The following is a 12895-nucleotide window of genomic DNA, read 5'->3' as shown; positions in this document are numbered from 1 at the left end:
AGTGGTTACACACTGCTCTTCTGGAGCAAGACCTGACAGCATGTGCCTTGGCTTCCAATACTTGCCCTGTGTGGCCAAAGGAGGTGGTGTTTAGAGGCATCACCCTTACTTAAACAAGGTATAAAATCTTATTCTAGTCCAAGGAGAAGAAAATAAACTTCTCCATCCCCCTCAGCAGTTGCAATGCAACACCAAATACTCTGTACTATGGTTTGTTGTCACTGTATTGTGCCCAGTCCTAAAATGCAACAAAGGGAATTCAAGCAGCAAATCAGGTCCTGAGGGCACGTCCCACTCTCCAGCCTGGCTTCTTCTGTATTTGTAGCGGCTACAACCCCTCTGCAAGGCTGGGCAGTCTGCCTGGAGGAGGTTCAGGGTCCCCCAGAACCGAAATGGAGAGGGACACGATCAGATTATCTCTAAACTACCAGCAGAGGAGGAAGCCCATGTCTCTGACCTGCAGCTGCCCACCCTTTCCACCTCTGTTGCTGATGGTAGCTGTAACTCAGGATCTGGGATATGTCCCCAGTAGCCTTCTGCACTTCAGGGAATCTCCCTATGATGGAGGCAGGGTCTGTCTCCGCTCCCTCCTCGGTCGTGCTGGGGACACCGGCTCCTGCACAACCAAAACAGCCTCAGTTCAACTCCTTGCTTCAGTGCCTCTGCAAAGGGCTTAAATGGTACTGGCAAGAGCACCCTCATGGGCTTCTCCTTGAGGAACAGGAGCAGTTCATTGTCTTCTATTGTTCCCCTTAGTTTTAAAAGCCCTTTAAAATTTCCAGGAAGCCGATGTTTCTGTCAGGGTGTCCCAAACCCAAGTAACAGAGAGCAGAAAGGCAATGTGGGTGTCACGGTTTAACCCAAGCCAGCAACTAAGCCCCACAGAGCCGCTCGCTCACTCCTGCCCAGTGGGAAGGGGGAGAGAATCAGAAGAATAAAAGTGAGAAAACTCGTGGGTTGAGATAAAGACAGTTTAATAGGGAAAGCAAAAGACGCGCACACAAGCAAAGCAAAGCAAGGAATTCATTCACTGCTTCCCATGGGCAGGCAGGTGTTCAGCCATCTCCAGGAAAGCAGGGCTCCATCATGCGTAATGGTGACTTGGGACGACAAACGCCATCACTCCAAATGTCCCCCCACTTCCTTCTCCTTCCCCCAGCTTTCTATGCTGAGCATGACACCATATGGTGTGGAATAGCCCTTTGGTCAGTTGGGGTCAGCTGTCCCAGCTGTGTCCCCTCCCAACTTCTTGTGCCCCTCCAGCCTCCTCGCTGGTGGGGTGGGGTGAGAAGCACAAGAGGCCTTGACTCTGCGTAAGCACTGCTCAGCTAAAACATCCCTGTGTTATCAACACTGTTTTCAGCACAAATCTAAAACATAGCCCCATACTAGCTACTATGAAGAAAATTAACTCCAGCCCAGCCAAAACCAGCACATTCTCCACCCCTTATTCCATACCATTTACGTCATGCTCAGGTCCCACACTATCCAATACATCCTCATTAATCACCACTCCCCTTTCCATCCTTTGATATAATACACAGATATCATTCCCTTAGCCTATGGACCACCCTTGTAAAATGTCCATAAAATGTCCACAAATGTCCATAAAATGTCAAGTGAGTTCATTTAGTCCATGACTTTGGGCTCCATCTGCTATGGTGGTCACTCTGGGCAGGAGAGTTGATGTGTTGCATGGAGTTACTGGGCACCAAAGCCAGCTCAGGTGCTGCACTTGCACTGCTTCTTGTAAGGCTTGTCATCCATTGGTTCAGGTGGTTCCTGCTACAGTAATTCCTATAACATGAAACTCAGAGCATGAGTTACCAAACTTTAAAGGTGTTTCCATTACAATCTCCACCCTTGGTCCCTTTGGACCAGACCCCAGGGTTTAACATTGCAAGGAACTCCTCCCCTTGCCCCTAGTCTTGCTAGCAGCAAGTGGTTCCTGCTATAGTACTTCCTATAACATGCAACTCAAATCCTGGGTTACAACAATTTAAAGGTATATCCATTACAATCTCCACCCCTGCTCCCCTTGGGCCAGGTTATAGTGTTTAACATTGCAATGAAGTCCTCCCCTTGCCCCTGCTCTGGCTTGGACTTATCCACAGACTGCAGTCCCTTAAGGTTGTACCTGCTCCAAGTGGAGCCTTATCTGCAAGCCACAGTCTCTCCAGGGGTATACCTGCTGTGGCATAGGCTTATCCACAGCTGCAATTGCTTTGAGGTGCACCTGTTCCAGCGTGGCCTTATCCAGTGGCCACAACACCTTCAGAGATAGACCTGCTCCAGCATGGCCTTACCCACAGTCACAATCCCTTCAGGAGTAAACCTCCTCCAATATGGCCTTATCCATGGCTGCAGTCCCTCCAGGGGTGTACCTGCTCTGTTGTGGGCTTATCCGTGGCCACATGCTCTGACGTGCTCCAGCATGACCTCATGCACAGCCACTGATGCTTCAAGGTGTACCTGCTGCACCATGGACTTATCCACAGCCACAGATGCTTTGAGATTTACCTTCTCCAGCATGGACTTGTTCTTGGACCACAATCCCTTCAGAGGTATACCTGCTGCAGCACAGACATAACCATGGCCAGAGACACTTCGAGATGTACCTACTCTGGCGTGGGCTTATTCATGGCCACAGACACGTCAGGGTGTCCTGCTCCTGCATGGACTCATCCACAGGTCACAGTCCCTTCAACTCGAGTTCACACTGGAGTTCCAGCCTGTCCAGTACAGCAGCACAGAAACAGTAGCGATGCCCTGGCCATCTGCCAGCCCAGACACATGGCCACTGCTGTTACCAGAATGTTCCCAGGCACAGCAGAGTAAGGGGATCAGCAGCACAGCAGCAGCGAAAGCAAAAAGCAGCCACTAACGAGCGCTGGACTCTAATATACAGTAAGGCAAGCAAGCCCTGTGGCAGGCACAGGAGCCTGCCGATTAATAGCTAAACAGCAATAACAGCTATAAGTTCAGTCTAGCACATTCCAATCAAATCTGTTGTTATCTTGAACCCCTCGAGGCCCACATTAGGTGCCAAAAAGGACTGTCATGGTTTAACCCCAGCCGGCAACTAAGCACCACACAGATGTTTGCTCACTCCCCCTTGGTGGGATGTGGGAGAGAATCGGAAGAATAAAAGTGAGAAAACTCATGGGTTGAGATAAAGACAGTTTAATAGGGAAAGCAAAAGTTGCACACGCAAGCAAAGCAAAACAAGGAATTCATTCACTGCTTCCCATGGGCAGGCAGGTGTTCAGCCATCTCCAGGAAAGCAGGGCTCCATCACGCGTAATGATTACTTGGGAAGACAAAATGCCGTAACTCCAAAAGTCCCCCCCCTTCCTCCAGCTTTCTATGCTGAGCATGACACCATATGGTATGGAATAGCCCTTTGGCCTGTCCCAGCTGTGTCCCCTCCCAATTTCTTGTGCCCCCCCAGCGTCCTCGCTGGTGGGGTGGGGTGAGAAGCAGAAAAGGCCTTGACTCTGTGTGAGCACTGCTCAGCAGTAACTAAAACATCCCTGTGTTATCAACACTGTTCTCAGCACAAATCCCAAACATAGCCCCATACTAGCTGCTGTGAAGAACATTAACTCTCCCCCAGCCAAAGCCAGCACAGTGAGTGAGGGTAGTGAACATGGGTGCAGGATAAACCTGCACTGAGCACGGGTGCTCCAGACACTATGAGCGTGTCTGGTCCTATGCCTTCCCACAGTTATGGTCTCATACTGTTTTTACTCAAAGCCAGGATGCCTTTTTTTCTGTTGTTACAGATCTTAAAGCTAAGATTCATCCTTGGTTAAGCCCTTGGAGGAGGCACAGGGCAATTCCCCCGCAGCAGGTGATGTAGATCAGCTTGCCAACCTGCTAGACCTCCGCAGGTCCAGGTGCTTCCATTTCATCCATTTCACCTCCATGCTTTTCATTTACTTTGGCAAATAACTGTGCCACATGCTCCACAGGAATTGCTTGTGTGCGTGTATTTTATTCCTCAAAGAAAGCACAGAAAGTGATCTCAGGTTAGCCACAGAGTAAGATCCAGCAAACACAGCAGCTAAACCGGGATCATTTGTCTGGGTGTCCATGACCCATTTGCAGCTTTGGCTGAGGGTCAGCGAGGTGGTGCATCTCCCTTCAGCCTGAAACACGGGAAGTTTCGGTGTCCTCCTGCATGGGCTGGGAATGGTTCATCAAATTTGGTTTTAAAGCAGTAGAGCTGGAAAGCATGACCTTGCTCCACCCTGCCGGTGTCTACGCCTAGATGTCCCTCAGAAAGCATCTACGAGACTGAAATGCTTTAGTATGGATCCTGTTTATATTTCATTATAATTACATTGTTTTCAATATATTGACGAATGTCAAGTTTCTTGATATTTTTTGCTTGCACTTCAAGACTGCATGACAGTTTAGGTTGAAACCCCTGATTTTTGAAAAGCAAGCAAGGAGGTTTAATTTGAGAATAATGTCTTTCTTTCCATCTGGGATACATTTAAAATGCTGTAACATATTTTTGCTACATCTACCACAAAAACAAATTTCTTTTTTCCAAAATACCTCTAAAACTATGTGGCTTCATCTAAAATTCAGGGTCCTCTGGTACAGAGAAGTGTGGTGCTACAGCGCGGACATGTACTAAAGCGGCATTTTCTCTGCACAGTCAGAGGTGTGTAATTAGCATGAGGACAGCCATTAACACATCCCGTGCGCTGTGTCACCAAGTCACGCCTGATTATGTTGCAAAGTGAGATTAGCAAAATGAGCTTGAAGTTGTCCTCTCGCTGCCATTTGATAGTAGGGAAAACAAATCCTTCCTCTGCCAAAGCTGCAACTAATATTCAGTACTTAAGAAATTCAACCGATGCATTCATAATGAATAGGATTTTGTGTAATTAAAATTTTAAATAAATCCCCAACATGAGCCCTGGCTTGGACTTCTTAATTTCAGATATGGGAGTACAGCTTTTGACAAAATAGGTTGAGGGGTTTTTTTTCCTTCCTTCTCTTTTCTTTCATCTGAGAGATTTACAAAATCTCATTAGCATACTAAAAAATAGTAGAAGATAAATTAAATGAAGACTAGGATTAAAAGACTCACTAGTTTCTTCATGTCACCTTTATAGTTCTTTTGAGCATCTGTCCCTGGGTGGTGGGTGTAAGTAATGTGGAGGTGGATGTTAGTGGGTGGCAAAGCTTTTATGAGGCAGAAAGAAACTGAGAATTAGGAAATTATTGGAGGCAGTTTCCATACAGATGAGAAGAAGCAAAAAGACCCCGAGAAGCCAGGGAAGAGGAGGAAGACAGTAAGAAAACTGAATAAATGGCACATTTCACTGGCAAAGAAAAAGCCAGTATGTTTCAACAGAAACCCTGAAAGTTCCCATGGAGCTCTCACTCAAAGCATCCCCAAGCTACAGGCCTGGGTCCCTCCTTGCCTGTAGAAATGTTTAGGTCAAAGCCAAAAACCCGCCAAGTTCTCATTTCCAGGTTGCTCACCTACATACAGAGTGACTGCATCCCGTGTTGTCCCTTCGTCACACGTAGGGTGATGGAGGAGATGAAATAAGCGGTGGCAGGTACGCAAGGAGGTCCTGTAGCTGGGAGGAAGACCACGTTGCCCTGGAGAGCTGGACTCCATTCATGCCTCTGCATGGAAAGCCCTGTATGATACTGGAGAGTCATTTACAGCAAGCTGGTCATGGATAGCTTCCAGTCAGACGATCTCTGCTCCCAGGTTGCTCAACCTAAAGCCTTAGATCTGATTTGCGGACAGTTTGATCACTTCTAGCTGCATCTGAGGTTAATGGAGGCTGGATTTTGAAAATATCAAGTGTTCTATGAGGCAATTCTACTATGAAAAATCAGGTGTGGTGTGATATAACCTGGGCAACTAAATATGGTCAGTACACTTGGCTCATTAATCTGTCTGTGCCTAAATTCCTTGACCATAAAGTGGGAAATAATACTGGCGTTGTACCTCGGCTCAGCATCATAGGTATCAGCTGGTGGATGCCTGTGATGCACAAACAGACACAGACACAGCAATGAGCCTCACAGAAGAAAAAATACATGATAAAATGAACTCCTAGAGACAGTTTTTTAAAAAACATGCAGTCTCAAATTTGGGACTATTTTCACAAGGACAGCAAAAATAAGCTCATAGTCAAAATGCATGGGCTTCCATCCCCCAGGTCCCACCCACAGAGAACTTTTTAAAATAAAAAAGGTACCAAAATGGTTTAAGCTGGACAAAACAATGTGGTTTTCCCTGCTGCATTTTTTTCTCCACTTAGAAACATTTTAAACAGACCTGCAAGCGTTATGAGTCTATATATAAATACGTGTGTATTTGCGTAAGTGCATATATAATTTAATATATATTTTAAAGTCAGCCTGAATCAGGTGTTATCCCAAACAACCAAGTTTTACAGAGTTATACACGATAGGAAACTGGATCTCAGCGTGGGGTCGGCCGTAGCAGGAGGCAGCATTAGCACAGGTGGTGGGTTTGTAAGAGGGGGTGTGAGCACAGCCCCCCTCAACCCCTGGCTCCCACCAAAGCTCACGGCTGCTGTGAACATGCATGGCTCCTACCAAGTCCCCTGTCATCCAGCCAAGAAAGCTGTGGCTGAGGAGGAAAGAGCTTGGATCCGCAGAAGGAGCAGATACGGGTTCCCTCTCGGGAGGAGGATTAGGTTGCGGTGTCTCAGGGCGTGATAAAGCTGGACCGGGGCAGAGAGGGAGCTCTCTCTGCTAGTTCAGGCTGGCTGGCGTGTCCGATGGCTTCATTTTCATCTCTGCCATTTTCTGTGTGACCCTGATCAGAAGCTCTACTGTGAGGGCTGTCAGGCTACACCATTGACTTCCCCAAGCAAATAACGCAGCCCACGGGTGAATTAATGAGTGTTTGCAAAGTTGTGTGTGATCGCTGGATAAAATGCAGTTGCATTTGCATTGAAGTGTCTCGAAAAGGGTGATTATTCATAGCATCTGCTTTGCTGTCAGAAACCCTTATTGACTGAGCAGCAAATGAGTCCTTGTCCTCACTCCTTGGGATGTTCTCTTCAGCACACGCTGCGCTGTTCATGGGCATGTAAAAGGCTGATTTTTTTTCACATTAAGTGCATTACTGTAAGTAGAAGTATGAATGAAGCATCCAGGCTCCCAGTATAACACTGGGGAACACTGGAAAGTGCAGAAAGGTGACATTTAACCTTCACTCTGAAGACCTGAGCAGCATTTATTCTGCTACAATACCGCAGTGCTACTTGCCTTCCTTTTACTCCAGATCATCAGGGTCTGGGTCCTCTCCCATGGGGTGGGAGGACTGAATTCAACCCTCCCTCACCCTGAGGGGTTTGCAGTGAGCAAATTCCCCATTTGCAAGTCAGGACTTTAATTGCAAGGCATCTGGCTGCTCAGGGCAGCAGCCACCTTTGCTCTCCCATTTGAAGCTGTGCCAACGTGCAGCGGAGAAGCAGGGTTTGAGGGATCGCAGTGTAGCTGGTGCCTGCACCCCACAGGGCTGGGAGCTCAGCCAGCAGGGGTGCAGTGTGGGTTGCTGCCTCTGTCTCCACTGTTTTTACCATAGTTGACCTAAAGTCTTTGCTAGTTAAAATACAGAAGTTCGCCCAGAGCATAAAGAGCAATACCAAAGCCCTCTCTGCTGCGTGGGTGCCTCAGCTTTGCAGCTGCAGACTCAGACACATGCTTGTCCCTACCTCTTGGAGATCTTGGAGATCTCTACCTCTTGGATCTACCCCTCGACCTTCCCCTGGCTTTTCTATCAAGTCACTGGTGACTGGAGGTGTAACGGTGGTAGGGAGCCATGGATTTACACCCTCGTGTGAATGGGCATCCATTTCTCTCTCCACGGACTGCGTTGTCTCCAGTGCAGCAGGAGAAGGCCATAGTGGTACAACTGTCTCCTGACCAAAATAGGGGTACTCTTCTGCTCCTTGACTAGAAACCAGTAAAGCCTCTGTGGTCTGCCCCGAGGATGGGTTTGGTCCTGGCTGCATGTAGAGAGTGGCATCTGGGGGGATGTTCCTTGGGCATCTCTTGGGATGAAGTGAATTGCACTCCGGGGCTCTGCATGGGCTGCAAAAGGAGCTGATGTTCTTCAGAGTTAGCCACCTACTCCGCAGACATCAAAGTTAGAACAGATGAGTCACACCTAGAGCGGTTTGTTGCATTTGTAGCAGAAAATCTGTAGAAAGGCTGGGGCAGGACCCAGAAGCCCTGTGTCCTGGGTCCAAATATAACCTTTCTTTTTTTCTCCATAAGAAAATCACCATGTGTTTATAAATTGCTCTTTGCCAAATGACTTGTTCTTAAAGAGAATTACACTGTAATAAGCTGCATCATTAAAAAGAAATTTTTCTGTGAGCAGCAGAGCCTGGTTTCCTGCAGTTTGGTGTCTCATGGTGGGATTATCTTGCGTCTAATGAGGAGCACTCTGGCTGAAGCCTTTCCTCCTGTTCATAAAGACGTTGTCTCATGTGGCTTCTCTGGTGTCTATAATACATTTGGGATCAAACTGCCGTTGTTTAGGTTCTCTCCTATCTGACAATGTAATATTGCCCACATGGCAAGCTGTTCCTCCCTGGAGATGCGAAAGGGTCATACTTCTCTGCCTTGCTGCCTCTTCTCACGAAACCGGTTGAAAATTAAAGCCTTTAAGACTTCTATCACACAGTTAAATTTGAGTGAAATTGGCCAACAGGCTATAAGATAGTTGAGAATAATACTGGACTGACACAACAATATAATAAACCTAATTTTGTTAGGTAATCGGGCAATAAATGATGGAAAGTAAATACTGGAGCAGATTAAACATGGAAAAAAAAGTTCATAAATATTTATTCAAGCATTTAAATGCACTCAAGGTGACCATTTTATGCCCATTTTATATCATAACATATCAATTTTAGAGGTTCTCTTCACAGCCATATGAAAGACCAACAAGGGCACAGGCACCCCAATAGTTACACTCATACCTCAAAAATAAAAGTAAAAGAATAGTTTTCTGTGAGACTTTTTTCCACAGAGACAGGGAATTTTTAAATGTTTCTTTCAGAATATTACAAAGTTTAGAATTTAGAAACAGAATGTTGAATAATTCAGAAACCAGATTTTGAAGATGATTCTCACCTAGTCAGAGAATAAAAATAGATCATGTGGTTTGTGCTGGATTTCTAGAAGTTTCAATGAACCTGAACTGAACAGTCAGACCAAAACTCCTTTGTTCAAGTGATTCATGGAAATGTTTCAAAAATGTGAGATGTGAAAGGGAATTCTCAATTATTTGCACACACACACACAAAAAAAACACAAATGAAGGAAAGAAGAAAGATACATTGAATAAATTGCTCATCGTAATTTATTTTTCCAGTTTCTGAGCCACAGAAATGTGCTTGTCATAAAGTGCTTTTTGGAGATACTTGTATTTTCTTACCTTGGATACAGTTTAGATGGATGAGCTACCATTGCTCTCCATGCTTATCAAATTAGGAGAATGCATTTCTAAATTCAATTACATCCTCAGTGGAAATGGTTTCTCTGACTCTGGTAATCTTTGGAGAGGAATTATACACAGTCTATAAAGCTTCACATTTCAAAACCTAATTTTGAATGTTATTCAAGAGGTTAATTTAAGATTCATCTTCCTAAAGAGGAGTTAAATAAAACTGATAGAAGGCTGGAACTTGTCGAGTGGTTGAGAGGTTTATCAGCATGTGAGTATGAGTTCATTAGTTTTAATTAGTATAATCACTAATGTTGCATTAACAGTTTGGTGAGATAAAGTAATTGCTCACACCCACTGTATTAGATTGGGAGATTAGAATTCATTTTATGAGGCAATTAGCATTTCAGGGATTTTTTAAAAGGCTTTTACGATCTGCCATTGTAGTAGCCTCCTTCACCAAAAGAGTTTAAATTAACCATAACTTTCATCCTAATGGAATGCAAAAATTAATGTAGAATTAAGTGTGAACCAGTCCTCTCCAGAAATCCCACCATGATAAGCAGGCAGCTAAAGCCACAAACCTCGATTAGTTTATAATGACCTGTTTTATTTCCCAGACAATGATAGTCATTTATCTGACCTCAATTCATTATCTTGTTGGCAAGTTTATATTCTTGAATTTTATACAGCAAAACAAATAAAAAATGAGGAAGGAAACAGCAGAACAGTACTACTGAAGTAATAGTTTTGCTCCCAAGAAAAGGGTTCAATAACAAGGCTTAAATAGTCAATTATTCTTCATATCAAACGTCAGAGGAAGAAGAAACATCTCCCTTTGACACCCAGTGTCTTGGGAAGAACCACGCATTACACAGCAGCAGCAATCACAACCCTGCTCTGCCCGTCACATCCCTTGGCAGCTGCTGACAAAATGGAAATCCTGAACGGAGATCCAGGACTCTGTCATCCTGGTTGGCAAGGAAGCCCTGGCCATCTGAGAGCTGGGACAGCTGGCCCAAGAGATTGCCTTCCAAAACATCCTGGAAAGCAAAAGTGCAAGTTCTGGGAGGAAAGACTGTATGCAGTAAGAAAGCTTACTCTCACGTCAAGGCTGTAATGAAAGGCATCACGGTATCCATAGAGAGATGAGACAACACACCATTTGCAATGTATCTGGCACCTATTATATGGGACTATGCTTGCCCCTGGTTAAAACAAATCTCTGCAAAAAAATAGCTGAATAAAGCCCAAATCTGCTATGACTTGGATGTGGCATGGAGGAGAACAACTGTTAGATCTTAGAATCATACTGTTGTTCCTGTAAGTTTGGGTACATATGTTAAAATGAGCAGATGTGGGGCAGTATCGGGGGAATTACATGAATCTTCCTAAAACATATGTTAAAGGAAAATGTACATGTGTGTATATATATGTACTCTTAATTCTTATACTCCTTATAAGCATCTCCAAAGGAGTTCAGAGGAAGACATTGTCCTCCTATGGTTAAGCATCTAAAATTTAGGTACAACTAGACACATTGGATCTCAGCCTTAGTCACTCTGGCAGCAGCCAGTGCCACCTTTAGGAGGTGAATTACTCCAGCTAAGATCTGAATCCGCCGCTGGGAAGGGTGCCTCCCTCTATTGACTGCAGAGGCAGTCCAAGGTAACCAGGTTTCCGTCTGGGGTGGCTGAAGTAAATGCTTAAAATTGGGCAGGATGAATCATGACGGGCATGCCTGTGCCTTAGGGTTTGTCCATGCACAGTTATCGCGGAGAGCTATTACTCTTCCTGAGTAGCATTACATGTGGATACACTTTTGGTTGAATAAGACTTACTTGTATCTCTTCAACAACATCTGCTTGACAGAGGCAGAGCGGTTTGCTTCCTGGTCCTCATGTGGAATTATTCTGCAAGAGCTGCCTTTTCAGCTAGCTGCCCTACCTTAATCCAAATTTACTTTAGTATAAAAATGCCCTTAATCTGGCATCCGTCCACCTTTGAGAGCCATTTAAGATTTATGGAGGTAAGCGCATCAATTAAGCACAAATACATTGACAAAAAAAAAAATGAAGGCATCGTATACAATAAAAACTGACTCTTATTTCACAAATTATGGGTGTTATAAAGCATATTGTTTCAGGAGAAACGCCTGAATTTGCCAGTGTGTTTCATTAAAGAATAATAAAGCCATACATATTTCATTTCCTTGTTCTGAGCTGCAAGAGCCTTAACTATATAAAATGCCCCATGCTGTCCTTGCTTTGTTGGGCTTTTTTTTCTTTTTAATCAGATTTTTCCCCCCAAACTAATGAAATCGCTCTTTAAACACATACATCACTTTCATTTGAAGTGACTTATCATGGCTCAAATGGTTTCTCTCTTCTCCTGGAGACCAAGGTAACTGCCAGTGCCTTTTGCAATGCAAATCCAGGCCTGGATTGCCCCTGATCTCAGCCTGGTTTCAGCAGCGCTGAGTTCCTGGTGTTTCCACCGGTGCTGTTTTAGGTGGGGTATTAGATGGCTGGTGTCTGTGGGGTCTGCACCTTGCGCATCTGCACTGGTTCCTGGTCCACCTGCTATCATGTGTAATTTCTCTCTTCTTGTAGTATGCACCGACCCGCTGTGCAGCTGCGCAGACGTCCACGGAGCAAGGCGTCCTTCCTCCCTGCCGTCACCACGAAGCAGTACACGACCCCCAGCTGGTTCCCTGCACGTGCCCGCTCTTCTCCTGCCCGTGGGAAGGGCACCTGGAGGTGGTGGTGTCCCACCTGAGACAGACCCACCACATCAACATCCTTCAGGGGGCAGAGATTGTCTTCCTGGCCACGGACATGCACCTGCCCGCACCCACGGACTGGATCATCATGCACTCTTGCCTTGGCCACCAGTTTTTGCTGGTCCTCAGGAAGCAGGAGAAGTATGAAGGCCACCCCCAGTTCTTCGCTACGATGATGCTGATCGGCACGCCGACCCAAGCCGACAACTTCACCTACCGGCTCGAGCTCAACAGGAACCAGAGGCGCCTTAAGTGGGAGGCGACCCCCAGGTCGGTACTGGAGTGTGTTGACTCTGTCATTTCGGATGGGGATTGCCTTGTGCTGAACACTTCCCTGGCTCAGCTCTTTTCTGACAATGGAAGCCTAGCGATAGGAATTGCAATAACCACCAGCAAAGTTCACAACACCGAAGCTGAAATGTGAGGGGGAAGAGGAAGAAGAGGAGGAGGAGAAACAATGGTGCTCTAGCTGCCTTGTGAGAGCCAGAACTTGTGGACTTTTCGGGGGGGTCTCAGGTCTTTTATGGTATTTAGTACTCGTCCACAGTGGGCATTATGTAAACATCCTGTGGTTACGGTCTCTGTGTAATGTATTTACTGTTTTGTTAATACAATTTTATGAGAAATTTTAAAGAGGC

The 12895-nt window shown here is 45.6% G+C and overlaps 1 protein-coding gene across 1 annotated transcript in view; it reads left to right on the top strand.

Annotated features, from left to right (window-relative positions):
- The window catches only part of SIAH3 (siah E3 ubiquitin protein ligase family member 3), a 52450-nt gene extending 39769 nt beyond the window's left edge, over positions 1-12681 (top strand). Inside the window, exon 2 of the mRNA XM_075491990.1 lies at positions 12088-12681. Coding sequence (XP_075348105.1) covers positions 12088-12681 — 594 coding nt within the window. The remainder of the gene's footprint in view (positions 1-12087) is intronic.
- The last annotated feature ends 214 nt before the right edge of the window (positions 12682-12895 follow it).

This window comes from Mycteria americana, chromosome 1 (assembly GCF_035582795.1).
Source record: "Mycteria americana isolate JAX WOST 10 ecotype Jacksonville Zoo and Gardens chromosome 1, USCA_MyAme_1.0, whole genome shotgun sequence".
Lineage (NCBI taxonomy): Eukaryota > Metazoa > Chordata > Aves > Ciconiiformes > Ciconiidae > Mycteria > Mycteria americana.
The sequence above is the reverse complement of the archived record's forward strand: the minus strand, read 5'-3'. Positions and strand labels throughout refer to the sequence as shown.